We start from the raw sequence: 27,000 nt of genomic DNA on the forward strand, positions 1-27,000 counted from the left end.
GGCTGTGCCAGATCCCTATGCTGGCCCCATCCATGGCGTGCCTGTGGCAGCTCAGATCTGCTCTGCCAGCCAGTCCAGTGCCTCTTCCCACTGGAGGAGAGGGACGGTGCCAGCAGCTGCCAGTGGGGAGCAGCAGGGTCAGGTCTCCATCTCCCCGGGATCAGTGCACAGCCCCTTGTGCGAGTGGCTGTGCACAGGGATGGGTGTCCATCCAAGACCCTGCCTGGTCTCCCAGCACTGCCCTGCTCACCTCTGGGCTCTGGCAGCCCTGGCCACGGTGGTGCTGAAGGGATGACCCTTCCCTCGGGGCTGGGGACGCGCTCGGGGCCTGGCAGCTCCCGCTGCAGCGAGGGCTGCTGAGACAAGCTCCTGCTTCTGCCACGACTCCTGCCAAGAGGACACACGAACAAACCCTCACCTACTGTCCCACCACCCCCTGAAACTCCAAGGAATTCCTGAGCAGCAGCTGATGTCCAAGGAGCGGCTCTCACCGCTGCCTCTGGTGCGGCTGGGGGTGCCCGTGGGGGTGACAGGAGCCAGGCAGAGCCGTGTCCTCCTGTCCAGCACTTCCCTCAGGGGGGACTGGCTGTGGCACAGCGGGCACTGGCAGCACCTGGGGGTGAGCAGAGCAGTCAAGGTGGCTGTGCCACCCCTGTGCCACCCCTCCAAAGAGACCCCTGGGGCTGTACCTGGAACATGGTGGCATCAGCTGGCCCAGGGCAGCACTGCGGGCACCCTGGGCAGCTGGAGGCAGGAGGGAGCTTCTGCAAGAGAGGACAGCAGTGGGTGGGTGGTGTGTGCATGCTCACCCTGCCGTGGGCAGGATGCAGAGCCCAGGCCCCCCTCTCACCGGCAGCCGGGGCACAGAGCTGGGTGTGGTGTCGGGCCGCCGGTGCCTCTCCGGGTGCCTGGAGGGGACGTGGAGGGTGCAGGCACTCCGGAGCAGGGGCTGGCTGTCACAGGAGCTGCGGGTGGCCCTGTGGGATGGGCCAGCTGGGAGGTGTGGGGACAGACGGGGCTGCCTGGGGAGCAGTGAGGAAGCCCGGCAGGGCATTGGCAGCCACCAGAGAGCCCTGCCCAGCCCCAGGGAGTCACGGGGGGAGGCTGGTTGGTGCAGGGTGCTGCCAGCCAGGGGCTCTGGCTGCCCTGGCAGCCCCTTGATCCCCTATTCAGGGGTCCCACACAAGCCTCCCATACCTCATCTGCTCGTTCTCCACCACGAAGTCCCGCAGGAGACCGTAGAGGCTGGGCCAGGCTGGGGTTCCCTCTGGAACTGCTCCCTCTGGGAGCTGCCCTGCAGGGCCGTACCTGTCTCCCGAGCCTGCCCATGCTTTTGGAGGGTTCCCTGCGACCTCCGTGCTCCTCACCGGCACTCTGGGCAGGCACAGCTGCTGGCGCAGGGAGAGGTTTTCCAGCTGCAGGGCATGGATTTCTCGTTCCAAGGTTTGCAGCAGCTTCTCCCGGGACACCTGGAGGGGTGGGTGGATAAAGGGGTGGGTCGGGGCGGGTCCCAGTAGCGGGGAGAGGAGCTCAGAGGGGGTCCCTGTCTGTGATACCCTGTTGGCCAGGGGTCTGGTGGTGACCTTCCGGGCACGGCTGGCGTAGTGCAGTGTGCTCAGGGTCTCTGAGAGGCAGCGTGAGGACGGGGAGATGCAGGCGACCTAGCAACGAGGAAGACATGCTGCTGGACTGTCATCTAGAGGGCCACCATCCTTTTCCAGCCCTCCCCTCCACGGGGCGAGACCCCTGCCCAGCCTCCTCCATGGTTTTACCATCAGGGTGATGCCCGAGCCGCCCAGGGAGCGAGCCAGCAGCCGGGTGAGCTTGCTGTCCCGGTAGGGGATGTGCGTTCGCTTCCCTCGGGGTTTGGCCAACAGGGAAATGCAGTGTCCTGCCGGAGGGTGAGCCACAAAGGATGTGACAAAGCTCTGGTGGGGGCCAGCAGGGCGCTCCCAGGGCAGATTCCCCAGCCCTCACCCAGTGCCAGGAGGCTGCGGTTGATGCTGTTGGCCTCCACAGAGAGCTCCCCGCTGGAGCCGGTCTCCTTCACCCGCTCGCTGCCAGCCAGGTCCACGAAGCACAGTGTGCCCTGCTTGCTCGGGCAGGCGCTGGCCTGGAGAACCACATTGGGGGGTGATGCTTTGGCCCCCATCACCCCTTCCCCATGGCCCACAGCACTGGATCTTGGGTAGGATTCCCAGCTGCTCACTCCAGCCCCACCCAGGTATCCTTGAGGAGAGCGTGACCCCCCACCGTGGGGCTGTTTGCACCCCGGCGCTGAGCCCTGAGCCCCCAGCCCTGCCCAGGAGCAGGGTGCTCGCTCACGGCTCGGCTGCGGACGTGGATGGTCAGAAGGGCGTGGCTGCGGCTCGAGTGCCTGTTGAGGGCATGTGCCGAGGTCCGGCGCCTCTGGGATCCTGCCAGGGGAGGAATTGATAGCATGACACCCACATCTCTGCCCCAAGCCCACAGCATCCACTGCCCAGCACCCCCTGCCAGATCAGAGCTGCCTTGGCTCTGCAGCTCTTCGGGGAGCCGCTCCTCTTGGCTGCCATCAGAGTGCCACCAGCCTTGGGGATAGCCTGTGGGGGGCTGCATCCCCCCACACCGGGTCTAGCACATCCTGAACATGTCCCAGCCCCGTGCCTGCGGCTCAGCACCTTGCAGCAGCAGGCTGACGATGGCCTCCAGGCTCTCGAATTCCACACTGAGCTGGTTCTCCACGTAGAAGCCGCGGGTTTTGCTCCAGCGCAGGGGCAGGGCGCACGGTGGTCCCGGGCTCAGCAGGTCCCGGACCTGGGATATGGCAGAGGGAAGGCACCGGGAGAGCGGGGCACAGGGTGCCAGCAGGGCTGGAGGGGGCGGCTGGGCAGGCACTCACCTGTTCGTTGTAGATCTCCAGGTAGGAAGCGCTGAGAGCCAGGTCAGAGCCACGGCTCCTGCTCTGCTCCAGGAGGCAGGTGAAGGACCTCTGCATCAGCCCCAGCAGGGCAGGGGACGCCGGCTGGGTGTCCCTCTGCAGAGATGCCAGGATGGTCAGCGGTCACATCGGGCACCCGCCCGCTCCCAGAGCCCATACCCGGGTGGGAAGGGCTCATCCCACCACCAGGATCAGGTCAGATGGTCAGCGTTGTACCTGGCCGAGGGGTCCCATCAGGGTGTAGGTCTTCCCCGAGCCGGTCTGCCCGAAGGCAAAGACGGTGCAGGAGAAGCTGTGGAAGATGCCGAGCGTCAGGCACGGCCGCAGGCGGTGGCACAGCGATGCCACCTCCCGACACAGCCCGGGCAGAGCAAACGCGCCGGAAAGGCCCGGCGTGGGGTGGGTGGAGGGTTGGGCCCCCCGGGGGGCTCTCCGGGACCCACCCGTCGATGGCCAGCTCCACCAGCTGCCTCATCCCGCTGCCTTCGAACACAGCCTCCTGCGAGGCGCCGGCGTCGAACACGGCGCTGAAGCCAAAGGTGGCATCGTGCCTGGCCGCGCTGACCTGGCCGTGGGGACAGCGGCGGCTCAGGGGGTGCCGCAGCCCTCCCCAAGCCCGACACCCCCACGGGGAGGTGGCACTTACGTGGACGGCGCCGTCACCGAGGTTGTGCACAACTTGCTGGTCACCTCGCCGCGTCTCCGTGCAGGTCAGCGGCCGGACCCTAAGGGCGGGGTGTGGACGGGACACAGAGGTGTCGCTGCACGGGGACCCTGGGGAGCCCTGCTGTGAGCTCGCCCCAGGCTGGGAGGTTCTTGCCACGTCCTGAGCCCTTCCGTCTCCCCTTACCTGAGCACCACTCTCAGACGCGTCTCTCTGCCCTCCACGGGCCCCCTCGGCTCCTCTCCAGGACTCCTTTGGGGAACAGAGGGCAGCGGGGTGGTGGGTGCCCCCCAGCTGGGGGGTTCTGCCCGCGGGCACCCCGGGGACCGGGGTAGAGGGACCCCCGGTCGTGCTGTGCTTGCAGCGCGCTCCCACCTCCACTGTGCCCTGAGGCCTGGCAGGGGACAGAGCTCACTGTCCCCGCCATGTCGCCGCAGAAGGACAGTCTTGTCTCCCTCCCCAGCCTTTTTGGGATGCCACCCCCCGCTGTCTGTATCAGTCGGGCAGTCCAGTGCCCAAGTCCTGCTGCTCCAGGACGGTGTGGCCTCTGTCTCCTCCGTCTCCCCGACAACTTACGGTCTGTCCTGGCCCCGTGGGAGCGTTCTGGTCCGGGGGTCCGGCTGGGGGTCCCCGCCCCACTCCCCCTGTGGTTCCATGCGGCCCCCAACACCCGGTGCTCGGGGTGCCCGCAGCGCCCGGCCGGTCCCGGCGGGAGCCACCCCCAGCCGGCCCCGGCTGCCCCGCACAACCGGTACCACCGCTCCGGTTAAACATTGACCGGTGCCAGCCCTGGGGGAGAGCGGCGGTCGCACGGCGGGGGGCGAGCGGGGGAGGGCGGGGAGCCGGGGAGGGAGCGCAAGGGGCGGGTGGCAGGTGGGTCCCCGAGCCTTGGGATCCTCACGGACCCCACCGTGCCCCGACGGTGGCGCGGGGAGAGCTGTACGAGCAGCTGGTGGTCCCCGGGGATGCTGGGGAGTCAGTCGGGGCTGTCGGGGCTCTGCCATCGGGGGCGCGGAGCTGGGATCGGCCCCGGGAGCCCTTGGGAAGGGCTGCGGGGGGACAGCACCGCCCGCTCGGGGCGGTCCCAGCCCGCCGGGGGGGACCCGGGGGGGATAAAAGCAGGGGCGGCGGCGGGCCCGGGGGAGCCGGGCAGGATGAGCGCGGCCCCGGGCACCTCCCGCGCTCCCCAGCCGCTGCTCCGCTTCCCCGACGGGGCGGGCGATATTTTTTCCTCCACCCTCTCATTTTTCTTCTTTATCGGGCCGTGCCCCTGTCCCTGTCCCTGTCCGGGGGGGCCGCGGAAGCGGCGGCGGACCACGTTCAGCCGGGGGCAGCTGTCGGAGCTGGAGCGGGCCTTCGCCGCCGTGCCCTACCCGGACATCGCCACCCGGGAGCGCCTGGCCGAGCTCACCCAGCTGCCCGAGGCCAAGATCCAGGTGAGCGCAGGCGGGACCTTCCCCTCCATCCCTTCCTCCTTCCCTCCCGGGGCACCCTGTCCTCTGCAAGGCCACCCCGTCGGGGCGCCGTCGGTGTCTCACAGTTCCCCTCGCCCGTCCCAGGTCTGGTTCCAGAACCGCCGCGCCCGCAGGATCCGTAGCGCCAAGCCGGAGCCGCCACCGCTACCGCCGCTGCCGCCGCCCGGGGAGCGGGGTCCCCCCGCGGCACCTCCCGACGCCAGCATCCCGTGCCCGGCCCCTGCCCTGCCACCGCCGCCATCCCACAGCCCTGCTCGGGGCCTCCCCACCTCGCTGGGCTCCATCTCCGATCTCATCTACAGCGCTGCCATCACCAACCTGGGCGAGCCATAGCCGTGGCAAGGACCCCTGGCTTCTAGGGACCCTCCTGGCACCGCGGCCCCCCCGGATTAGCGCCACGATTTCATTAGGGTGTGGAATTACTGCCGGTCCCAAAGGCTCCGAGGATGTCATCCAATATCCTAAATGCCGGTGCAGCCACAGCAGGGACAGCTCCTCATCAGCTCCCTAATACCGACTAATCTTTGGGAAAAAATACCTTAATCTGAGGCCGTATCCACGGATGATTGTGGCGCGGCCGCCCCTAATCCGCAGGCACGTTCGCAGGTGCCGGCAGATCTCCCTGGATCGGATATTAAACCGTGTTTCCAGGGGGGCTTAGCTGCCATCAGAGCATTAATCACTGTGTCTGGCCCTGGCAGAGCGCCCACCCGGCAGGTGTCCGGGTCCCCAGGGCCTGCTGTGAGTGTCCCCTCCCCGCTGTGGGTGCACCGAGCTGGCTCTGCTCTCTGTCCCACAGCACCTGAGAAATCCCTGGGCTCAGTGTTGAGGGGTGCTCCCTCCCTCCCTACCTCCAGAATCTGGGCACCCTTGGGCAGGGGGTTGGAAGCACCGTGCATCCCTCACTGCAGGCAGAGGAAGGTTTGGACAGGAGATGCAGAGGGAGAGGGAAGTTTCACATCTCAGTGGTGTCTTAGATGCCACATCAGTGTTTCTCATATGGCAGGGGGTTGGGAGCACCGTGCATCCCTCACTGTGCACGCAGAGGAAGGTTTGGACAGGAGATGCAGAGGGAGAGGGAAGTTTCACATCTCAGTGGTGTCTTAGATGCCACATCAGTGTTTCTCATACCAACAGACATCTCCCGACATGCAGGAACACACAGTGTTATTTATTCCCAGAATAAAAGGACAGGAATTTCCCAGAACGGAGATGGCACGAGCTGATGCCCCTCTCTCTGCAGGGGTGGTCAGAGTCCACAGCCATTCCCTCTCCTGTTCTGCAGCACTGGGATTTCCAACCCATGATTCATTTCAGGAGCAGGAAGCAAAGGACGAGCCTGAGGAGTGCAGCAGCCTTCCCACAGCAGAAACAGGTACAGACAGGACAAGATCTGTCCCAGATTAGCAGCTCCTGAGGAGAACAAAATCCTCCAGCACGAAGCCTGCAGTTCACGGTCATAGTTTCCCAAGGTCCCCTTCGAGGGTCCGCACCATCACGTACAGCTCGGCCAAGCCCACCACCGAGGCCACAATGACAGCTGACAGGACACGCTGGGGACACACAAGACAGAGAGGTGACCCTGGGTGTCCGGCCTGGCTGGCACAGAGGGGCTGGCAGGGGCTGGCTCGCTCACCGCCGCTGTCTCTGCGAAGACGTACTGGCTGCCCAGGTAGGTGCAGGCAAAGGCGGCCACCACGGTGACAATGAAGTTGAAGATGGTGATGACAACGGCTTTCACGGAGCGAACTGGGGACACAGGGGTGAAGGAGTTGATTTTAGGGAAGGCTGGGGGGTAAGGCTGGACACAAGGTGTAATCATGCACAGCTGCCTCAGCTGGGAGATGTAATCGTGGGGAGTCACACGCTTGGTGCCTCCAGAAATATTGGAAAGAATGACCAGGAGGATCTTTTATTCAAGGAACACTTCAGTGCATGGAAACCTCCTGGTGAGATATTCCGAGAGGGAAGGGCTGTCCCCAGCTGGAGATGGAACAGTTCCCGTGCCTGACCTGCCACATGTCAACAGGACAGGGAGCCACTCACCTTGCCTCCCAAACTCAGCCAATGGCCCGTTCATCTCCTGAAAGAAGGGATTGAAACAGCTTGTGATCACTTGTGTTTTCATGTTCATAGTAATGTTATTTCTGTATGTGCAGAATAAAAGCAATGACAATGCCCTGTCCTGTCCCCAAGACTCTGAGCTTTGGGTGGGTGGGCTGTGGGGGAGCAACAATTTCACAACACTCATTCCTCTGAAATTTTGCACAAGCTCTGCTAAAACCACCCTGGATTATAGACCACAGCATGGCTTGGCTTGGAAGGGGACCTTAAAAATCATCTTGTTTCACCCCTGCCATGAGCAGGGACACCTTTCACTAAACCAGGTCAAACCTGGAGGGGTCCAGCTTGGCAGAGAGCAAAGCAGATCTTCCCATGAGAGTTAATGTGCACCTGGATGCCAGGCACAGTGTGGAAGGGCAAATGGGATCCCAAGGAATGCCAGCAGGAAGGGATGCTGACTTGTCTGAACAGTCACCCTGCCAGAAGATCTCAGCTCTCTCAGGAAAGAATGAGTACCCACATATGACCTTGCATTTTCAGCTTTTACCTTGACATGAATGAGGCAATTTTAAAACTATGACAAAAATTTAATCAGCACAGATGCTCCCAGTCAAACATTTACGGCATGTGCTCAGTCTCCCAGAACAGAACCTGACATCTTTGGCACAGTGAGCACTTCCCAAAAGTCAGTATGTCTAATTCACCACCCAGTTAACCCTGTCCTACCTCTGACCTCAACACCGGACCTGTTGTTCCTGGTGTGTTTACAGTGTGCTCTTCTCCAGAGCCTGCCACATCTCTGCACTGCACTCACTCTAAGGGGGAAAACCTTTACTCTCAGGTGTTTGAGGGATGAATCCTGGCAGCAGGCGCTGCAGCAGCCCCTCACCTGGCCGGTGATGTTGCGGGTCATCCGCTGGTACTCCTCGTGTGCCAGCTTGGCCTTGATCCGCTCCAGCCGGGCCACCAGCTCGGGGTTCTGCGGGAGGCACAGACCCACCGTGAGGGCCGGGCGCGCCGCCTCCTCCCGCGACTCCCGGCCGGCCCTCGCTTACCCGCGGCGGCACCGGCACCTCGGGCAGGTGGATCTCGCATCCTTCCAGCAGCTCGTGTAGGTGCAGCGGAGACCCTGCGGGCGGTGCACGGCGCGGTCACGGCGCGATCGCGGCGCGATCCCGGCGCCGCGGCGCAGCGCGGCCTACCTGCCTCCCGCAGCGCGGCGTGCAGCCTCCGCAGCGCGCTGAAAGGCACCAGCCCTCCTTCCTCCGCCAGCGCCGCCTCCAACTCATCCCTCAGCCCGGCGGGCAGCGCTGCTATCTCACCGTCCCGCACCGCCCGCCTCAGCCGCGGCCCGGCCCGCACCGCCGACGCCATGTTGGGCCCGGCCGGCGTTGCCGGGGCGACCGGGAGGGGTGAGGGGGAACCATAGAGACGGCGGGGCGGGGCGGAGCGGCGCGGGCCGCGGCGGGCGGGGCGGCGCGGGGCACTGTGGGCCGCGGGCGGTGGGACCGCGGGCCGCCCCCGCTCTGGGAGCCGCCCCCCGCCCGCCACCTGCGGGCTCTGGGCACCGGGGGGGCGGCGGCGCTGTCGCCGCTGCTGCTGCCGCCGAGGCGGCACCTCTCGTCGCGGTGAGGCCTGTGAGGGGCTGCGTGAGGGCAGGGGGGCTCTTGGGGGTGTTTGACGGTGGTTGGGAGGGGGTGAGGGGAGTTGGGGTCTGTTGAGTCACTGGGGGAAGACTGTGAAAGAGCTGGGGGCTGTCAGGGTACGGGTATGGGAGAGGGGGATTGGGTTAAAGGGACAATTGTGTGAGGGTGTCCAGGGCAGTGGGGAGAGGGGACACTGGCAAAGGGAGGAGGGACTGGGCTGCTCAGTGCATGGTGGGGCTCTTGGGGGGTGTCCCAGGGACACACGGAGTGGGGAGCAGTGTCCCCCCGCGCCGGGGGCTGCTGCAGCCCCTGCAAAGCCTCCAAGCTGCCTCTCTGCTCCCAGGAACCGTCCCGAGGGCAAAGTGCTGGAGACCGTGGGGGTGTTTGAGGCCCCGAAGCAGCACGGGAAATACGAGACAGGCCAGGTAAGGGGTTCTGGGGGGCACAGCTGGCCCTGCAGGCTGGCGCCACAGGGATTGGGCAGCTGAGGGATTTCCTGTAAGGAAAACTCAGCAGCAGGAAGCTGGGAGTTTCACAGCTCGGTGCTCCTTGTCTGTGCTGTGTCTGCAGTTTGTCAGTCATCTGACAATAGCAGCTTGATAAGAATCTGCAGCACAACACAACTGTTGTACAGTGGTGTTTGCTCCACTGTCTTTGGGGTTTTCTCCCTCAAGGATCCAAAGAGACAATCAGTGAATTTGAGAAATAAGAATTAGACTTGTAATTCCTGTCATTAATACTCTCAGATCTGTTTGTGAGCAGTCTCTCCTTTCTGCTGCTCTGTTACTGCATTACTCATTTAGCCCTTCCCTTTTATGGGATAGGGATGACATGGATTTCTTCTCCCATCCCAGACTGTTTCCCTCTTTCTGCTCTGGGTCATCAGAGTGATGTTTCTCCCTGTATCCCCATCCCACACATTAAACCTTTTGCAAATGTTTGTAGTTTTACCTCAGATAACGGATTTTTAAAATAATTCAGCTGCAATTATTTGTTCCTTCCAGCTCTTCCTTCACAGTGTGTTTGGCTATCGAGGAATAGTCCTGTTTCCCTGGCAAGCCAGGCTTTATGATCGGGATGTGGCTTCTCCTGTCACAGAAAAGTAAGGATTTGAGGGTTTGGACTGTTGGATTTGCATTTTGTAGTGAGTTTCCTATTTGGGGTAAACAAGTGTTTTTAAGGAGGGGCAGTGGCATGGGTCTGTTTGCATGAGTGTAAACCAGGAGAGGTCATTAAAGAGATACTTCATTATTAAGTATTGAGTGTTATTAATTAGAGACATGATGGAAGTATGAAAGATGAAAATGTGTGTATGGAAGAAATGAAATTCAATTAAAAACTATGCTAATGGCATTTTGTATTATACAAAAAGTCCCTCTTTGAGTTAGATCCAAGCTCCTGTGTTACCATTTGGAGACTGCTGTAGATTGTAGATTGAGTTTGTCAGCTTCCTCCTCAACTTCAGCCCACTAAGCCCACTTCATCCGTCTTGAGTTGCTGTTCAGTTCTCTCCCCTCTTGCATCTGTGTTTCCCCTGGCCTGTGATGAGTTGCTGCTGTAGATTGTAGATTGAGTTGGGTTTTTTAGCTTCCTCCTCAACTTCAGCCCACTTAGCCAAGTTCATCCTTCTTGAGTTGCTGTTCAGTTCTCTCCCCTCTTGCATCTGTGTTTCCCCTGGCCTGTGATGAGTTGTGCTGGGAAGGAGTGAGGATCAGAGAGAAAATCAGAGGGCAGTAGGAGTATCCACCCCAGAGAGGAGCCTACACTGAGCAGGAAAAACCTGTGAGCTGTTGGAGTTGTGTCAGACACCACTGATGGTCATCTCAGCTTGTCTGTCCTTGTGTGGGTGGCTCGTGGGGCTTTGGTTTGGGTGCAGCCAGATGATTACAGGCTGCAAAATACATCTTTCAAAAAATCATTGTTTATAAGTGCTTGGTGCTGGTAACAAGAATTTGCTGCCATGCTGGGCTTGAGCTCAGAGCTTTGCTTTTCTCTTTAGGAGCGAGAATGTGGCAGGCCATGGTTCCAAAGAGGTCAAGGGTAAAACACACACTTACTACCAGGTGTTAATAGATGCCCGGGATTGTCCACATATAGTAAGTAATGAGTGATCTTGGTATTGAAACTTGAGTATCTTCTACATGAGTGGTTCAGAGGGACAGGCACTGGAGGAAAATTACTTTGGTGGCTAACTGGATTGGTTAGGATTTTTGGGTAGATTTGTTCTTCAAGGCGTATTTTTCCTGAGAGAGATCATCTGGAATGTCACATGACTGTTTTCTGGATCATGTTTCCCCTTTCCAACCTCCTTTCCTCTTCCTGGTGCTGTTCCCACACTGTTGCACACAGGTCATTAGGAGTGTGGGCTGCAGCACTGAAAATGCTTCTCACTTCTTTGCGTGGGGAGTTAGCCCAGAGGAAGTAAAGGAGAGAATTCTGATCTGAATTGGTTAAATGAAATAAACATTATGTGCTTTATAAACCACACTAATGAGCTGAAATATGACTGGAAACTGTCGTGCAGCAGTGCACACAGAAAGACATAAACCTCCCTGTTTCAGTCCCAGAGATCACAGACGGAGGCAGTGACGTTCCTGGCAAATCATGACGACAGCAGAGCCCTCTATGCCATCCCAGGTGAGTGAAATCCTCCTGCAGCCTCTGCTCCTTGTGAGGTGAGGTCAGAAAAGGTGTCAGTGGTCAGCCCCTGCCAGTGAACAGCAGTTCCTACAGGACATTCTGTCGTGGATCTGTCCATAGCTTGGGGCTGTGCTGGACACAACAGAGTGATGAGAGTACAGGAGGCCCTTTGGATAGCTGCAGGTTGGGCCTCTGATCAGACACAGCCATGTCTGATTTGAGCTCTTGAGGCATAGATCCCTTGCCATGTTGTGCATGGGCTGTTCTACTTTGTGGTCAGGACAGCTGGATTTATTCCTGTCCTGGGCATTTCCTGCCCAGAGTGCTTTTGGGGCAGTGCAGGCACTTTGCAGGGCAATGTGTGTTTATCAGAGGAGTCACTCCATGAAAAGTCTCACAGCAGAACACTGCCAAGAGTTATTCCTGGCACATCTCTTCCATTCTTCATTGCAGTTGTGATATTAGATTTGACTTCTGCTGCCAAGGTCCTTTTTTCTCACCAGTGTGATCAGTTTTTCTGCCAGGAGACTTCTGTGCTGCTCTCTGTTGGGGAAGTTCCATAGGTTTTGGGGTTTCTTTTTCAGGTTTAGACTATGTAAGCCATGAAGACATCCTTCCCTACAGCTCCACTGATCAAGTGCCCATCCAGCATGAGCTTTTTGAGAGGTTCCTCATGTATGACCAAACAAAAGGTAAATTCTGGCTGCACAGGGAGTTCTCCAGGGCCAGATGCTTGGAGTGCTCTGTAACAAATACCCAAACCCACCATCTTGGATATGGTATAAAAATCACGTCTGGCTTGGGGTTTGTTACAGTGAAGCTGCCTTTGAATATTTTTTTCTACCATGTGAAAGGAATTGTGTTGAGGGGAGAGCACTCCAGCTACAGTGTTGCCTCTCACCTTTCCCTCCCCGCAGTGCCACCTTTTGTAGCGAGGGACACTCTGTGTGCGTGGCAGGAGAAGAACCACCCCTGGCTGGAGCTCTCGGATGTGCACCGAGAAACCACGGAGAACATCCGTGTCACTGTCATCCCCTTCTACATGGGCATGAGGGTGAGTCTGTGCTGCTCTGGTAATTCTGCCGTTTGTTTCACTGGCTTGTTTTTGTAACACTGGTTTGCTGCCTGAAGGTGCCTTCTGCTTACTGGAGAAGTGACATTTAACCACAGTTGCCATTTTGTTCTCATGGGTATAAACATGAAACTGTTCTGTCATATATTTTTGGAGAACATCTCCTGTGTATTGGCTTTTGCTGGTTATCAGTAGGATGATAAATAACAGTGCTAGCAAGATATTTGGGAAGACTTTTGAATTGGTCCTGTTAATGCCTCAGTCACATGAGGTGACACTGGGGCCATCTGCCCTGTAACAACAGCCACGTCTGTTATCCTGCCCAGTGATGGGCTGCAGTTCCCTGCCTGTTTCCTGCCTCTAGTTTGGCTTAGAGAGTTTGGCTAAAGCCTTCTGGATTTAGCTGATAACCGTGTGCTCTTTATAGCACAGAGCTTCACGTGGATCATCCAAAATAATGTGGCCCCAACAGACTCCTGAGTGGGAGAGCTGGGAATTCCCTCAGCGGTTTGTGATTTCTGAGCACGGCTGTTGGGGAGCCTGAGCTGTGGCAGGTGCACGTTTTGGTGCGGATTTGCAGCTTTTGTGGAGTGCAGCTGATGTCCATCAGAAAAACAGGTGCCTGAAGGCAAGGAAAGGGGTGGTTTTAGATCTGTAGAAAGTGCGTAATTAACATGGAGATGAACTGGGGGTTGTCACGAGCTCCTCATGATTACCGTAGGGCAGAGCCAGTGCCAGGCTCTGCTGAGGGGAGGCCTCAGAGAGCAGCTGTCTGTGCTCATGTGAGTTGTCTGCGTCACCCTGGCACGGAGTGAGAGCCCCTGTGCTGGTGCTGTGGTGACAGCTGAAGAGGTTTTTGGCACCACGTGTCCAAGGGCAGCTGCTAAAGTCTTTTGTTTCTCTTGACAGGAAGCCCAGAATTCCCATGTCTACTGGGTAAGTGCCTTTTGTATCACGGAGCAGCTAAAGGGAAGGAGTTAATTTGCTGTGGCATCACTGCAGCGTGATAAGCTTTGAGGGAGAGCAGCCTTTGCCTGGCAACTGTTTCCCAGTACCAGCTGTAGGTTATCAACTGGTTGCAGCTGATTCCAGCTCTTGATGAGAGTCTTTTCTCTGCCCAGTGGCGCTACTGCATTCGCCTGGAGAACCTGGACAGTGAGGTGGTGCAGCTGCGAGAACGGCACTGGAGGATATTCAGCTTGTCTGGCACCTTGGAGACAGTCCGGGGCCGTGGGGTTGTAGGAAGGGTAGGTACCATGCAGCTGTTTTTTTGGGAAACGTGACCCTTTGTTGGAGTTCTCTCACTTAGTTGTGTGGATTTGCCAGTACATTGCTTAGTGGGCACTTGAAATAGATGGAGTGGGAAGCTGGCAGTGAAAAAAGTCACATGAGCTTTTCATCTGTTGTTTGTCTGCATGAACTGAAACTTCACACTGAGTATTAGAGAATGATACTAAATGACTGGTGGTTGGAAAACTGGAATAATAACAGGATTCTGGTGCTACTCTGTGGACAAATTGTTTGCTGTGTAATTGGGAGAAATGCTGGGGTGTAGGTCTCTGTTTGGTTTTGTTTCATGCAATACAAATTTCCTGTTGATGCCTATCTGTGGTAGAATTGCTGATGCCCAGTGGTCTCTTGTTTCCTCAGGAGCCAGTTTTGTCCAAAGAACAGCCAGCATTTCAGTACAGCAGCCACGTCTCCCTGCAGGCATCCAGTGGTCACATGTGGTAAGAAAAGAAGCCCTTATTGCTGCAGCAGTGTTTGGGGTGTAGGACCCCCAGCAGTGAGCTGCAGTGCAGTTTGCAGCCTGGGGTTGTGGCTGAAAGCTGGGTGGAAGTGGACTGGACAGGGCATAGTTGGTAGCTAAAATCTGATGAGCTTCTCTCTAGCTGTATCCTATTAGTGATAAGATGATCTGTTGGTTCTCTGCACCAGGAGGTTATCCAGGGTAATTTCTCCTCCTGCTGTGGTCTGTGCTAGACTGGATTTAAAGACATGAAGCAGTTATTCCTTTTGTCCTTGGTGCAAGAGCCAAGGCCTTGTGCTGGTGATTCCTTCAGCAGCAGGGGTGTGTGCTCTGGCATCCTTTCTTGAGAGAGGATTGGGCTTTAACTCCATCCCTGTGCACTTCTGTGTCAGGAATTGGCATGCAAGGGTTTTCCCAGTTTAGACCAGGTAAGGACTTCAGTCTAACTGGTGTTTCAGTTTCTTCTTCTGTAACTGCAGGAGGGAAGTGCCCACCTGAGTTCTTTTCCTGTGCCTGGGGGTAGAAACAGCTTCCCTTTATTTGCCTTTTGGCTGGGTTAGCACATTTAGTGCCACCTCTGTGTGGACAAGGATTGCACAGCCACCTCTTGCCTTCTGTATGATAGGTCCTTCTGCATTTTTTTAAGGAAATCTCCTTCAAAGTTAGGTTGCATTTGAGTTGGGAAAAGCAGGAGAGCAGCTCTTTGCATATAGGGCATACCTTGTTTGCCATGTGAAGTGTTTTGAATTGCCTGAATGGATGCCCTGGGGAATAAAACCAGATGGTCTAGTGGTTTTTCCCTCTCTGCATACATCCTAAAGACAAAGAGACAAAGGTTCTGCAGCTCAGAAGCTGCTCAGCTTGACTTCTGATGTTCAGTTGTGTCCTCTCTGTCCTGAGAACCTGTTAATTTATCTCCACAACCCTCTTGTTGTGTTCTGCAGGACAGTTGTCTGTAGTTCAGAGCAGCAAACAAATGGTTGTACCAGGACAGGCAGGTTCAGCTCTGAAATGCAAAGCTGAAGCTGTTCCAAATTACACCTGTGATGGGATTTCTTAATGTCACAGACAACCAGTGGAGCTCCTGCCAAGAAACACAAATGAATTTCCGTGTAACCAGTCTGTAAAAATAGCTCAGATGGCTCTGTCTGCTGGGGAGTGGGAGTTGGGTAAACACCACTGCAGGTGCATGCAGGGTGCTTGACTCCTGTGGGCTGCAATCATCACAGCTTTGTGCAGGAAATGTGTTGGGGATGTGCTGTACAACTGCCCAGGAGTCCTCCACAAATGAGTTATCAGCAGCAGATGTTTGCAGCTGAGCCCTTGTCCTTGCTGCTGGACCAGCCTTGCAGTTGGACCCCCAGGGTGTGGAAGAGCTCAGGTCTTATTACCTTTTTGCTGATGCTTCCTAGGTGTGTTTGTCCCTGGCCTCAGTGTGACCTCTGCCATTATTTTTGCAGGGGCACTTTTCGATTTGAGAGGCCTGATGGCTCCCACTTTGATGTCCGAATCCCACCCTTTTCCCTGGAAAGCAACAAAGATGAGAAGACCCCTCCCTCCGGCCTTCACTGGTAGATCAGAGTGCCCAGAGCCACGGAGGCCTGTGTGTGCTGTAGACCTTTGCCTCCCCTTTATGCTGCAGCCAAGAACACAGAGCTTTTAAACATTTTAAACCATTTTTGTTTTAACTGTTGTCTGCCAGGGAGGCTTTTTTTTGGAACTTTACTACTGGCTCTTCTCTCAGGCTGCTTGTAAAAGATAAGCTGTGTTCCAGGTAACCCTTCCCTCTGTGGCACCTGCTGGGTTTTTGGGGCTGGGGGATGTAGATCTGTGCTGCTGCAGAAGACTGGCCCCCCATAGCAGGCCTGGACCCTTTCCAATGTGTTGTGACTTCTCTGCAATGTGAGGTTTCTCTAATAAACTGGCCCTTCCAGTTGCAACCAGTCTTCCTTCCTAAGCCAAGGCCGTGGCTTTGCATCCAGCCTGTCCCAGCTTGTTGCTCCCCCCGTGTGGAGTCAGCCCAGAGTTCTTGCTGCTTCAGAAGCAGCTGCTCCTCCTTTAGGGAACAGGAATGTGAGCTCAGCTTTCCTGCAGTGCAGCTGCCTTTTGGGATTCAGCCAGGGTTGGAGCAGCCTGTGAGCTCCACTCATGGCACAGCTTCTCTGGGCTTTGTGCTGTGATACAGAACCTGTTCTTTTTGGAGAAGAGGGTGCAGAGGGGACAAGGTGGGTGACATGTGGTGCTGTCACAGTGTCCTGTGTGTGCAGAGCACCAGGCTCTGTGCTGTGATGGTACAGGAGAGCTGAGGGGAGCCCTTCCCCTGCCAGGGCTTTGCTTTGCTGCAGGGATTTCCATCTCAGCAGCTCACACTGTGGCTGCATCCATATTTCCTTGGTAGTTTCTGCTTTGGCAGGAATGCTTGTTTTCACCTGGAATGCTGTGAGGCAGTGCTTGGCTTTCTGCTCCTGCTTGCTCTGCTTGGCAGGTTGTGATTTTTTGGTGGCATGTGTCTGGAGGGCCCTGCAGGACTGTGAAATCCCTGTAAGATGACAATGTTTGGATGTGTGGGAAAGCCTGAGCAGCTCTGAGGATTGCAAAGATCATCAGCCCCCGTGGTGTGGGAGCCTTCTGGCTGCCTCTGGGTATCCAGACTTGTGCATGACTCTGAGGCAGGAGTACTTGGCTTTGTGATAATCCTAGGAAGATTCCAACCTTCCTCCTTTCCCTGGTCTTGCTTAAACGACAAGGTGTAACTAACTCACGGGATGTTTTCCTTGATTTAGAAGTATCCCAGTTATTCCCTCTTCCCTGGAACCTCCTCTGAGCAGCCTGTTTGCCTTTGGCCCTGCAAGGCAGAGCTGAGGCAGTGCTGTGGGCAGGCAGCCCTGGGGGGACACTCTCATGCTGTCCCCCAGGCAGTGGATTGCTGTTTAGAGAGACCCAATCCCTGCAGTGTTTATCTTCACCTGTCTCTTCAGTTTTGTGTCTTCCTTCCTCTCAGGTAGTAACGTGCTTAAATTTAGAGTTTCAAAGGTTTAAACAGCCAGTCTGCTTTTAGGGGTAGAAAAGGATCCCTAAAGACCATTCACAGCTGACAACCCCACATGGCTGCTGTCATGCTGATTTCCTCTCAGGAGGAGGAGGTGGGAAGATGCCTCGAGTTCAGAGGCAGCAGGAACCTGCAGGAACCTGCTTCTCCCTTCCCATGCAGCTGCCCTGCCCCTCCCTCGGCTTGCTTCAGCTTTCCTGGCGATTGCAACACCCCTGCGAATGTCTGACCTCGCTGCTCCGCCCCTGAGGGATGGAGTGATGCCGGGGCGGGCTCTGCTGGGGTTTGGGGTTGTGTTCCACCGGGGCTGCCTAGGAACGGGCATTCCTGCCTGGATAATCATTGCCAAGACCGAGGTCACACACCGGGGCACGGGAGGAATGTTTCCACTCCAGCAGGCTTTGCCGTCCTGTCCTGGCGCCTGGGAGCGATGCCAGAGGCTCGGCAGGGCCTTTCCCCAACCGCTTCATGCCCCGGTCCCTTCCCGGAGCGCGGCCGAGCGCCGTCCCGCTCTCTGTGTAAATACCTGTACAAAGAACCAACCAATAAAGCGCTGAACGAACGCCTCTGCCTCCCGCCTCTCATTGCCCGGCGGCGCTACGGCCACCAACCCCGCTGCTCTTCCCTCCCCGCCCCGGGGCTCGCCCCTGCCCTTTCCCGGGGTTCTTGTCCCGGTTCCGCTCCCGTCCCGTCCTTCTCGCTGCCCACGTGGATCCCCGCAGTCCCCGTCGCGCCGGAAGTGACGCACGGCGGCCGCGCCGAGGCGGCGGCGGCGAGGCGGCAGCATGGTGATGGCGGCGGCGGGCGCGCACCGGCCCGGGCCGCTCAAGCAGCAGAACAAGGCGCACAAGGGCGGCAAGCACAGCGGGTCCTCGCAGCGCCGCGCTGGAGGTGAGGCGGGACGGGCGCCCCGCGGGTTCCCCGCCGCTCTCGGCCAGCCCTGACCGTTCTCTTCCCCCCCACTCTAGGCCGCGTCCCCGTCAAGGCCCAGCCCCGCCGGCGGCTCCGCGACCTGAACAGGGTGGACCGGCGGCATCAGGCGCTGCAGCTGCGCCGGCAGCGCAAGGAGGCAGTGAGACACCGGGGAAACCGGGCCGGTTGTTGCCGGGGAGCGGGAAACGGCTTGGTTCGAGTCTCTGCCGAGGGGGCTTGAATTGGGGTCTGGGTGTGGGCGATGCAGCCGAGCCCTCCGGGTCTTTGCGGGGAGAACGAGCGGCTGCCGGGGCCGCTTCGGGTCAAACGGAGCATTACGGAGCGGGAGCGTTCGGGCTGCGGTGTGGGGGAGCCTGGCCTGGTCTGGGGCGGGAGAGAAGCCGCGCTCGGCTCGGCATTGAGGCGCTGCCCGGGTCCCCGCAGGTGCTGGCGGAGAAGCGCAGCCTCGGCAGCAGGGACGGGCCCCCGCACCTCGTGGTTGTGGTGCTGCTGCACAGCAGGGCCGCGGCCCAGGACTCGCTGCGGCTGCTGCAGAGCCAGGACTCGGCCGCTGTGCGCGCAGATGAGGGCGGAGCTGGTGGCTTTGCCCTGCTCTGCCCCCGGCTCAAGCAGCGCTGGCGCTTTGTCACAGCCCAGCCAGGTGAGGAGGAGCTGCTGTTGGTTGGGTTCTTGGTTCTGGTGCCTCTGGCAGCCCCACTAATGGAGGTGTTTTGGGTGCAGGGGATCTCCACGCTGTTTTAGACCTTGCCAAGGTTGCTGACTCCCTGCTGTTCATCCTGGACCCTGTGGATGGCTGGGACAGTGCAGGGGAACACTGCCTCTCCTGCCTCTTTGCACAGGGGCTCCCCAGTTATGGTGAGAAATGTTTTGGGTTTCTGGGGGTGCTCAATTGAGATTGGGTGTCACAGTAATTAAATTTCAGGGCTCTGTCACCTTCAGTGAAAAGAATTTTACTCTTATGTTGGGGTGGAAGTTCTTTCAGTTTATGGCCATTGCTCCTTGCCCTGTTGGGCACCATTGAGATGAGTGAAACTCCCTTAACTCCCTTTGTACCTGTGGTGCAAATCTGGCCATTTGGGCTGCTGACATCCAAATATTTGCCTGTGTTTGGTAAAAAGAACAGCAGAAGGTTTAAGATTTTACCTGAGCTCTGTTCTCTGCTCACCAGCTCTGGCTGTCCCGGGAGGCACCGACCTGCCCCCTAAGAAGAGGATAGATGCCAGGAAGAAACTCTCCAAATGCATTGAGAAGCGTTTTCCCGAGGCCAAGCTGTTCCCACTGAACACAGAGCAGGAATGCTCTCTGCTCCTGAGGCACCTCAGCTCCCAGAAGCAGAGGCACCTGGCTTTCCGGGCCCGCCGCGCTCACCTGCTGGCCCGTGCTGCTGAGTTTGTGCCCAGCCAGGACAGCCACCTGCTTGGGACCCTGAAGGTGTCAGGCTTTGTCCGGGGACAGACCCTCAACGTGAACAGCCTGGTGCACATCGTGGGGCACGGGGACTTCCAGCTGAGCCAGGTGGATGCTCCCCCTGACCCGCTCTCCTTGAACCCACGGGTGCTTAAGGGACAGAAGAGGAGTCAGGACATGGAGGTTCAGGTGTGTGGGGTGAGAGCTTTGCCAGTTCTTTTAGAACTCAAGGTTTCTAAACTTTCATTGGGGGAAATACAGCTGGGGGTATGTGGGTGAGGGGAGGGGAGAGGGAGTTTTGTCTGTGCTCTGCTGCTGGGCTGAGGTTCTGTGCCTGCAGTGTGTAATGGAAGTTACAACACAACATCGTGAAGGGAGTTTCACCTGAGACTGACTGCAAGCTTTTAGGTGTGTTCAGATCTAGGAGCTCTGCTTTTCCCCTTCAGGATGACTCTGGAAATGGTGCTGTTGAGATGGAGGAAGATGTCAAGGTGCTGATGAAGGCAGATCCAAGCAAACAGGAGTCTCTGCAGTCAGAAGTGGTTCCTGATCCCATGGAAGGGGAGCAGACGTGGCCCACTGAAGAAGAGCTGCAGGAAGCAGAGGGTGAGCAGAAGCAATAGTTCTTATCTCGTCCTTGTTCCTCTTAGGAGGGTTGTTAGAAACTTCAGTCACCAGGGTGGCTGTGAAGAAACATCTTAGTTGGGATGGCTTCCATCCCCAGTCCCATCAGGTGGCCAGCAGGTTTGCCTGGCAAGTTAGCAGGTTTTAGCTGTCCTGACAAATTCTGTGCTGGAAAAAAAAAGCAATTCTAGTCTAGATCTGGTTTTGGCTGTCCTGGTGTAAATGTTGCTGAGGGGAAGGAGAGCTGATCCTGTACTAACCACTGGTGGGAATCCTACAGATTCTCTGAAGGCAAACAGGAGGGTGGTGAAGGTCCCCAAAGGCACATCCAAGTACCAGGCTGCCTGGATTGTGGATGATGGAGAAGAAGGCAGTGAGAAAGATGATGATGATGACGAAGATGATGACATGGATGATGATCTGATGGAAGAGGCAGTTTCTCAGGTACCTCCAAGAGCTGATAGTACAGGTGATCTCCAGGCCATTATTGCATGTTCTGGAAAGATTCTGTCCTTCCAGCTTGCTTTGTCTATGCAAGGGCATGGTGCAGAGCCAGGGCTTGCCTGGATCTCCACTGTTAAATCCCTGCATGTATCACATTGCTTCTTTGGCCTGTTAGACCCCAAAATGATGGGCTGGGGTCCCAAATCCCACAATGTGAGCACACCCAGTGCTGCATGCACAGCTCTGTGTGCTCACAGGCTCTGTGCTGCCCTGTGCCAGGAGGGGGAGAGCAGTGAGGAGGAAGCTGGGGAGGAGGAGAGCGAGACCATGACCGTGTCCGAGTGCCTGCGGGATGACCAGTACGACGAGAAGATGGAGGAGGATGAACAGATGCTGGAGAGATACAAGCAGGAGAGAATGGATGAGATGTTTCCAGATGAGGTGGACACGCCACGGGATGTGCCTGCCAGAGTCAGGTAAGAACTGGGATGATTTCCTGGGAGAGGAGCTGGAAGGTGCCTTTCTGTTTAATTTGGTGAGGAAGCCTGTGATGTCTTAGCCGTGGTGTCTGAACCTGGCTGAAGGACTCTTGTGAAGATTCTTTTTGGCTCTGAGGCTTCCAGAGCAGGCACTAGTTGGCAGGGAGAGCTGGGTCCTGACCTGGCAGAGAGAGGAGGATGGCCCTGTGGCAAGGACAGGTTGTTTGGGGATTTGGCTGCTGGTTTTAGCTCTCTTTGCACCGACATCTTTCCTGAGGGCTAATGTTTGCTTTGCACCCTTTGTCCGCCCTGAGGGTGTGAGGCCCTGCAGACCACAGCTGGTGGTGAAGGATGGGATTCACCTCAGTTGATGAAGCAATTTGTCTTTCCTGCTCTCTGTTCTCAAGATTCCAGAAGTACAGGGGGCTGAAAAGCTTCCGGACTTCTCCTTGGGACCCCAAAGAGAATCTTCCAAGGGATTATGCCAGGATCTTCCAGTTCCAGGACTTCTCCCGAGCCAGAAAGAACCTCTTCAGGCAAATAGAGAAGGAGGAGACTGAGGGAGCTTTGGTAATTCCCTTTTGCTGATCTTTTTCCCTATTGTGTTCCTTTGCTCCCAGTAGGAGTGACTTTTCAGGGAGCTGGTTGGGTGGATCTTTCAGCCAGCTGGTTCTTAGCATGAAGCTCTAAGTTCAGACAGTTTTCTCCTGGATTCTCTCCCTAATCCAGGCACATTTTCTGACACTTTTTTTTTTGTTGTTGTTGAGAGAAGTGTTCACAACTGCTCCTGTCTTGGCAGGTGGGCTGGTACGTTACACTTCATGTCTGCAATGTCCCTGTCTCAGTGATGGACAGCTTCAAGGAGGGGAAACCCCTGGTCCTGTTCTCACTGCTTCCCCACGAACAAAAGGTGAACACAAGGGATATACCTTGGAGGGGTGTGCAGCTCCCTATTCCTTCAGGCTGCATGGCCTGGGGAGGGTTTAATCCTCTCATTAATACAGGCACATCTTCTGACACTTTTTTTTTGTTGTTGAGAGAAGTGTTCACAACTGCTCCTGTCTTGGCAGGTGGGCTGGTACGTTACACTTCATGTCTGCAATGTCCCTGTCTCAGTGATGGACAGCTTCAAGGAGGGGAAACCCCTGGTCCTGTTCTCACTGCTTCCCCACGAACAAAAGGTGAACACAAGGAATATACCTTGGAGGGATGTGTAGCTCCCTGTTCCTTCAGGCTGCATGGCTTGGGGAGGGTTTGGGCTGAAATCTCCCCACATTGCTCCTGTTTCAGAGCAGGTTGAGGCACACAGAAGCTGCTGGGGGGGGTTAGCAGAAACTGTCTGAGCCTAGCACTGGTGACCAGTGACCTTTTGGGACCCCATTTTTGAGGACATTCATCTCTGCTGCAGTGTCCTGTTGTTTAATGCTGCCCACCATCCCCTGCCAGCAGCCCCTGACTGTGCTGCCTCTTGCAGATGTCCGTGTTGAACTTCCTGGTGCGTCGGCATCCTGGCAACAGCCAGCCAGTGAGGGCCAAGGAGGAGCTGATCTTCCACTGCGGGTTCAGGCGCTTCCGAGCATCCCCCCTGTTCTCCCAGCACACCTCAGGTTTGTCAGGGACTGGCTACAGCAGGAGTGGGGTTGGGAGTTCTGGAGCAGGAAGCCTGTGATGTCTTAGCCGTGGTGTCTGAACCTGGCTGAAGGATTCTTGTGAAGACTCACTCCTAGGCTCTGAGGCTTCCAGGGCAGGCACTAAATCATGGGGAGTAGAATGGCTTGGGAAAGGTGGTTCACTGATCCAGGCAAGGTCCAGGTTCCGTGCCAGAGGATCACCTTCATTCCCAGATACTCAGTGCCAGCAGAGGAGGGGTGTTTGTTGAACAGGGAAGAATGAGCTCTGGGGTTTCCCACAGCTCTGAGGGCTGCTCTTGACCTTTCTGTTCTGTCCCAGCTGATAAACACAAGCTGGAGCGTTTCCTGCGCCCAGATGCTGCCCTGGTGGTGACTGTCTACGCTCCCATCACTTTCCCTCCTGCCTCAGTGCTGCTTTTCAAACAGAGAAGTAATGGTGAGTTGATAAATGCTGAGGAGGTGATGCCTGGGAAATAAACTGTCCCCATACCCTGCTTACACGTGCATCTCTCCAGAAAGCATGACTTGAAAAAGCTGTTCCCTTCCTGCTGTTTGAGATGAGCTCACCTCCGTCCCTGTTGTCACTTGTCTGTCCCTGCTGTGGCGTTGCTCTGGGCCTGCAGGCCTTTGGGGAAGGGGTTTGTGGTGGGGAGGGGGTGATGGAGGCACCTGCCCTGGTGCATTGGTGACTCTGCCTGGCAGGAATGCATGACCTCATTGCCACGGGCTCCCTGCTCTCCGTGGACCCCGACAGGATTGTCATCAAGCGCCTGGTGCTCAGTGGCCACCCCTTCAAGATCTTCACCAAGACGGCTGTCGTGCGATACATGTTCTTCAACAGAGGTACAGCTGGTCTCTGGTGGGAGGAGGGGTTCTGGATGTTCTGTCCCTGTGCTTGTGTTGGTGCAGCACAGCCTGTTCCTTACCTGCCTTTTGTGTTTCCATCTCCAGAGGATGTGATGTGGTTCAAGCCCGTGGAGCTGAGGACAAAGTGGGGACGCAGAGGGCACATCAAGGAGCCATTAGGTAGGTTAGATTTGGTGTTTATCTCTTGTTGCTGGCGTGGTGTGATCCTCCTGTGCCTGAGAGACTGCTAATGGCCTCTTCTGCCCTCTGCCTAGGGACCCATGGGCACATGAAGTGCCACTTTGATGGGCAGCTCAAGTCCCAGGACACGGTGCTGCTGAACCTCTACAAGCGCGTGTTTCCCAAATGGACTTATGACCCTCATGTCCCAGAGCCTGTGCCATGGGTGAGGAGTGAGAGTGCACTGCCAGAGCAGGAGGTGGAGATGGAATGAGTCTCCAGCATGGCTGGAGTTTGTGCCTTGGCTCCCTGGATGCTGTTGGCCCATGCACTGTGAGGACAGCACTGATGCCTTGGACGTGTTACTGCTGGGGTCTGTACAGGGGCAGCTGCTGCTCAGGTACCAGCTATAGCTATTTATTTTAATGGAAAATGTCAAAAATGCCTAAGTGCCTCTGTCGTGGTGGTGGCCAGGAGGCTGTGTGCACCCCTTGTCCACTGAACCCACTGGGATTGTTCCAGTCCCTCATGCCCTGCCACGTGGGGTGTGTGGGGATTTTGCTGTGTGGAGGAGTTTGCTGGCAGTTCCTGTGATGCTGAGAAAGAAGAGCCAAGTAGCAGCTGGGGAGGGTGACTGAGCGCAGCTCTCTGGAGGCCTGGGCCAGAGCAAGGCAGCTGGGGAGGGGAGAACAGGCAGTGCTTTGTTTCCAGACCCCCCACAGAGACCAGTGCCAGCTGCCCTTGTCCCTCCACAAAACCTCCCAAACGTTCAGACTTGATCTGTTTTTAATAGCGCACAAAGCACCGCACAAATTCAGAGTGAGGTTTTCATTCCATGACACGCCGCTCCATCCTCATTCTGCTTTCCCAGAGAGGTCTGTGAGCCAGGTCAGGGATCTCAGGTCCACGTTTCCCCCACACAGCACGATGCAAACGTTCTGCACGTCCTGGGGGACTGCCTGGAACTGCTCCGAGAGCACGGCCGCCAGTCCCACGCCTGCTGTTGGCTCAACCAGCAGCTTCATCCTTTCCCACACCAGCCACGTGGCTCGCTGTCGGGACAGGGCAGCAGCTGTCAGCCCAGCAGCCAGCACAGGCTGCTCCGGGGCATCCCTGCAGCACTCTGGGAAGGGAGGGCAGAGCTCCCAACAGCCCTTTCCAGCTGGAGACAGCGTGGGTGTCACAGCTGCAGTGGTGCACAGGGACTTGAGCTGCTCTGGGAGTGTGTTGGGGTGAGAGCAGAGGGGCAGGGCAGGGGTGGAGGCAGCTGCCTGCTGGCAGCTATCGTGAGAAGGGAGCTGGGAGCCTTTACCTTGATTTCTTCCTCTGAGACTGTCAGGACATCATCAACCAAATCCCTGATGATGGGCCACGTGTTGGGTCCGATGCTGGTTTTTACTGCGTCTGCGATGGTGTCCCGCGGGTGGAGGTTGGGGGTCAGCTCCCCTCGGACCTTGGACTGGTAACAGTCATCCACGTTGCTTGGCTCAGCAGCAAACACCTTCACATCTGGCCTCAAAGCCTGGGGAGAGCAGGGGGAGCCACTTGGGTGACACCAGTGTGTGCCTGTCCCCTGTTTCTGTGTGCGCAGGGGGCTAAGCAGGCCCTGCTGCTGCTGCCATGCAGACTTTCACTGCAGGGTCTTTCTGTTTCTAAAGTTAAAAGCTGCTGCCTGCCTTGAGAGCCCTGCCCTCCCCACAGGGAGATTCCTGGATGAGCTGTTGCCTACCTTGATAGCGACTGCTATTCCTGCAACCATTCCTCCACCTCCAACGGGAACCACCACTGCATTTACCTGGGGTGCCTGTGCAGGAAGGAAGTGTGAAGGCTTCTGACACTTTGTGTCCCCCTTTTTGCTGTGCCCCTGCAGGGGCTGGGCTGTGCATTTCCCTCACCTGCTCCAGCACCTCCAGGGCGATGGTGCCTTGCCCTGCAATCACTGCCGGCTCCTGGTTGGGGTGCACCAGGACTCCTCCTGTCTCCTGGACTACACTGGATGCTGTCTCAGCTCTGGACTAAGGGAGAGCACAGCAGTCACCTCTCACTCTGGCTGGGCAGCGTCCCTGGCCCATCTCCCTGTGCCTTACCTTGTCACTGGGGTCACATGGCACCAGTGTGGCACCATAGGCACGAATGGCATCTTGCTTACACTGTGGGGCAGTCCGAGGCACCACGATGTAGGCAGGAATCCCTGTGGCATGAGAGAGGAAGTCAATCCAACAGCCCAAAAGCCACAGCAGCCAGTTCAAACTGCAGGAGCAGGCAATGCCTTGCCTGTGCCAGCTGCTGCATGGGCTCAGGAGAGGGATCTCCGGCCTGTCCAATGGAACCAGCTCTGCATTTACCCCGTGCCTGCCTCTCGGGGGTACAGGTTACCTTCTGCCTGGGCAGCACAGGCCAGTGCCTGGCCGTGATTGCCGCTGCTGTGTGTCACCACAGCGCGGGGCAGCTCCCGGCCCGTGCGCTGCCTCTCCTCCACCAGGCTCCGCACCGCGTTCAGGGCACCGCGGATCTGCAGGGAGAGCGCAGGGCTGTGTGTGCTGCGCTCTGTCCGCCTCACACCGCTCCCCGAGCCCCGGGCAGCACCCGTGCAGGGGGCAGGAGCCGCTGCGTGCCGGCGCAACGCGAATTTCCCTCTGGCAAAAAGCGACCTTTGCCCCGGGGCTTCGCGGTGCCGCCATCCCTGCGCACCTTGAAGGATCCGGTCTTCTGCAAGAGCTCGCACTTGAACAGCAGCCTCCTGCCGGCCATGCGGTCCAGCGCGGAGCAGGTGAGCAGCGGGGTGCGATGGACGCGGCCCCGCAGCCGCCGCTCCGCATCCCGCACCTCGCCCAGCCCCAGCGCGGCCATGTGCGCGCTCCCGTGCGCGCCTGCGCGCGGCCGCGCCGGCGGTTTGTCCCTGCGCGGCCGCCGTCGGCGCCGCCCGCCCCCCGGCGCAGCCAAGATGGCGGAGGGGCTGGAGCGCGTCCGCGTCTCGGCCGCCGAGCTGCGGGACATGGTGGCGGCGCAGGCCCGCGCGGCCGGCGGCGGCCGAGGTGAGGGGCGCCGGGGGCACTCGCGACCCGCCGCTGGGCCGTTCCTTCCGCGCAGAGGCGGCTGCCCGCGGCCGCGCACGGCCCCGCGGCCGCGCTGCGCCTGGGGTAGGGCTTGGGGCAGAGCTGCCGCCCCGCACGGGG

The 27,000-nt window shown here is 57.8% G+C and overlaps 6 protein-coding genes and 2 non-coding genes across 13 annotated transcripts in view; 5 read left to right on the forward strand and 3 right to left on the reverse strand.

Moving 5' to 3' along the window:
• Positions 1-51: 51 nt before the first annotated feature.
• Positions 52-4,011, reverse strand: KIF12 (kinesin family member 12). Its single transcript, XM_041423113.1, is given in 17 exon segments — positions 52-116; positions 251-387; positions 492-613; positions 690-764; positions 851-1,022; positions 1,198-1,469; positions 1,557-1,661; positions 1,773-1,891; positions 1,978-2,113; positions 2,326-2,417; positions 2,661-2,796; positions 2,882-3,016; positions 3,137-3,212; positions 3,364-3,485; positions 3,567-3,645; positions 3,771-3,895; positions 3,898-4,011. Coding segments are annotated over 17 exon segments (2,082 nt in total).
• A 2,198-nt stretch (positions 4,012-6,209) lies between these two features.
• TMEM199 (transmembrane protein 199) lies at positions 6,210-8,534 on the reverse strand. The gene is made up of 6 exons (XM_041423007.1): positions 8,326-8,534; positions 8,179-8,252; positions 8,013-8,102; positions 7,106-7,142; positions 6,696-6,808; positions 6,210-6,612 (listed from the first exon to the last, which is right to left on the reverse strand). Exons 1-6 carry the CDS (start codon positions 8,495-8,497, stop codon positions 6,517-6,519), a joined length of 582 nt encoding a protein of 193 aa, XP_041278941.1. The 5' UTR covers positions 8,498-8,534; the 3' UTR covers positions 6,210-6,516.
• POLDIP2 (DNA polymerase delta interacting protein 2) lies at positions 8,496-17,842 on the forward strand. Its single transcript, XM_041422847.1, has 12 exons — positions 8,496-8,502; positions 8,553-8,751; positions 9,113-9,194; positions 9,774-9,871; positions 10,769-10,865; positions 11,331-11,406; positions 11,994-12,101; positions 12,327-12,463; positions 13,391-13,417; positions 13,603-13,728; positions 14,132-14,211; positions 15,692-17,842. The coding sequence occupies exons 1-12, from the start codon at positions 8,496-8,498 to the stop codon at positions 15,804-15,806; spliced, it is 1,152 nt and encodes a 383-aa protein (XP_041278781.1). The 3' UTR covers positions 15,807-17,842.
• A 171-nt stretch (positions 17,843-18,013) lies between these two features.
• TSR1 (TSR1 ribosome maturation factor) lies at positions 18,014-24,633 on the forward strand. The gene is made up of 15 exons (XM_041423146.1): positions 18,014-18,171; positions 18,249-18,352; positions 18,637-18,853; positions 18,934-19,068; positions 19,382-19,809; positions 20,067-20,226; positions 20,525-20,688; positions 20,968-21,164; positions 21,575-21,737; positions 21,967-22,077; positions 22,642-22,774; positions 23,118-23,234; positions 23,501-23,641; positions 23,750-23,824; positions 23,920-24,633. The coding sequence occupies exons 1-15, from the start codon at positions 18,066-18,068 to the stop codon at positions 24,096-24,098; spliced, it is 2,430 nt and encodes an 809-aa protein (XP_041279080.1). The 5' UTR covers positions 18,014-18,065; the 3' UTR covers positions 24,099-24,633.
• LOC121345902 lies at positions 21,225-21,315 on the forward strand. The gene has a single exon (XR_005954022.1). It is a non-coding gene; the product is annotated as a small nucleolar RNA SNORD91 family (small nucleolar RNA).
• LOC121345903 lies at positions 22,822-22,914 on the forward strand. The gene has a single exon (XR_005954023.1). It is a non-coding gene; the product is annotated as a small nucleolar RNA SNORD91 family (small nucleolar RNA).
• A 23-nt stretch (positions 24,634-24,656) lies between the features above and the next one.
• On the reverse strand, positions 24,657-26,681 carry SRR (serine racemase). Of its 2 annotated transcripts, none has more exons than XM_041423145.1 (7): positions 26,516-26,681; positions 26,201-26,336; positions 25,912-26,015; positions 25,720-25,839; positions 25,554-25,628; positions 25,137-25,283; positions 24,657-24,876 (listed from the first exon to the last, which is right to left on the reverse strand). In XM_041423145.1, exons 1-7 carry the CDS (start codon positions 26,672-26,674, stop codon positions 24,679-24,681), a joined length of 939 nt encoding a protein of 312 aa, XP_041279079.1. In that variant the 5' UTR covers positions 26,675-26,681; the 3' UTR covers positions 24,657-24,678. The 2 variants fall into 2 exon arrangements, with proteins under 2 accessions (XP_041279079.1, XP_041279078.1); XM_041423144.1 differs by having other exon boundaries at positions 25,137-25,346.
• A 48-nt stretch (positions 26,682-26,729) lies between these two features.
• SMG6 (SMG6 nonsense mediated mRNA decay factor) overlaps positions 26,730-27,000 on the forward strand; it is a 105,199-nt gene continuing 104,928 nt past the window's right edge. For 2 of the 5 annotated variants that reach the window (XM_041423140.1, XM_041423141.1), the window contains exon 1: positions 26,730-26,859. In XM_041423140.1, the coding sequence (XP_041279074.1) occupies positions 26,769-26,859 (91 nt within the window). In that variant the 5' untranslated portion in view covers positions 26,730-26,768. Of the gene's footprint in view, positions 26,965-27,000 lie in introns of all 5 variants that reach the window. The other 3 variants (XM_041423138.1, XM_041423139.1, XM_041423142.1) reach the window with 2 other exon arrangements.

Source organism: Onychostruthus taczanowskii, unplaced genomic scaffold, assembly GCF_017590055.1.
Source record: "Onychostruthus taczanowskii isolate IOZ18803 unplaced genomic scaffold, ASM1759005v1 scaffold75, whole genome shotgun sequence".
NCBI lineage: Eukaryota > Metazoa > Chordata > Aves > Passeriformes > Passeridae > Onychostruthus > Onychostruthus taczanowskii.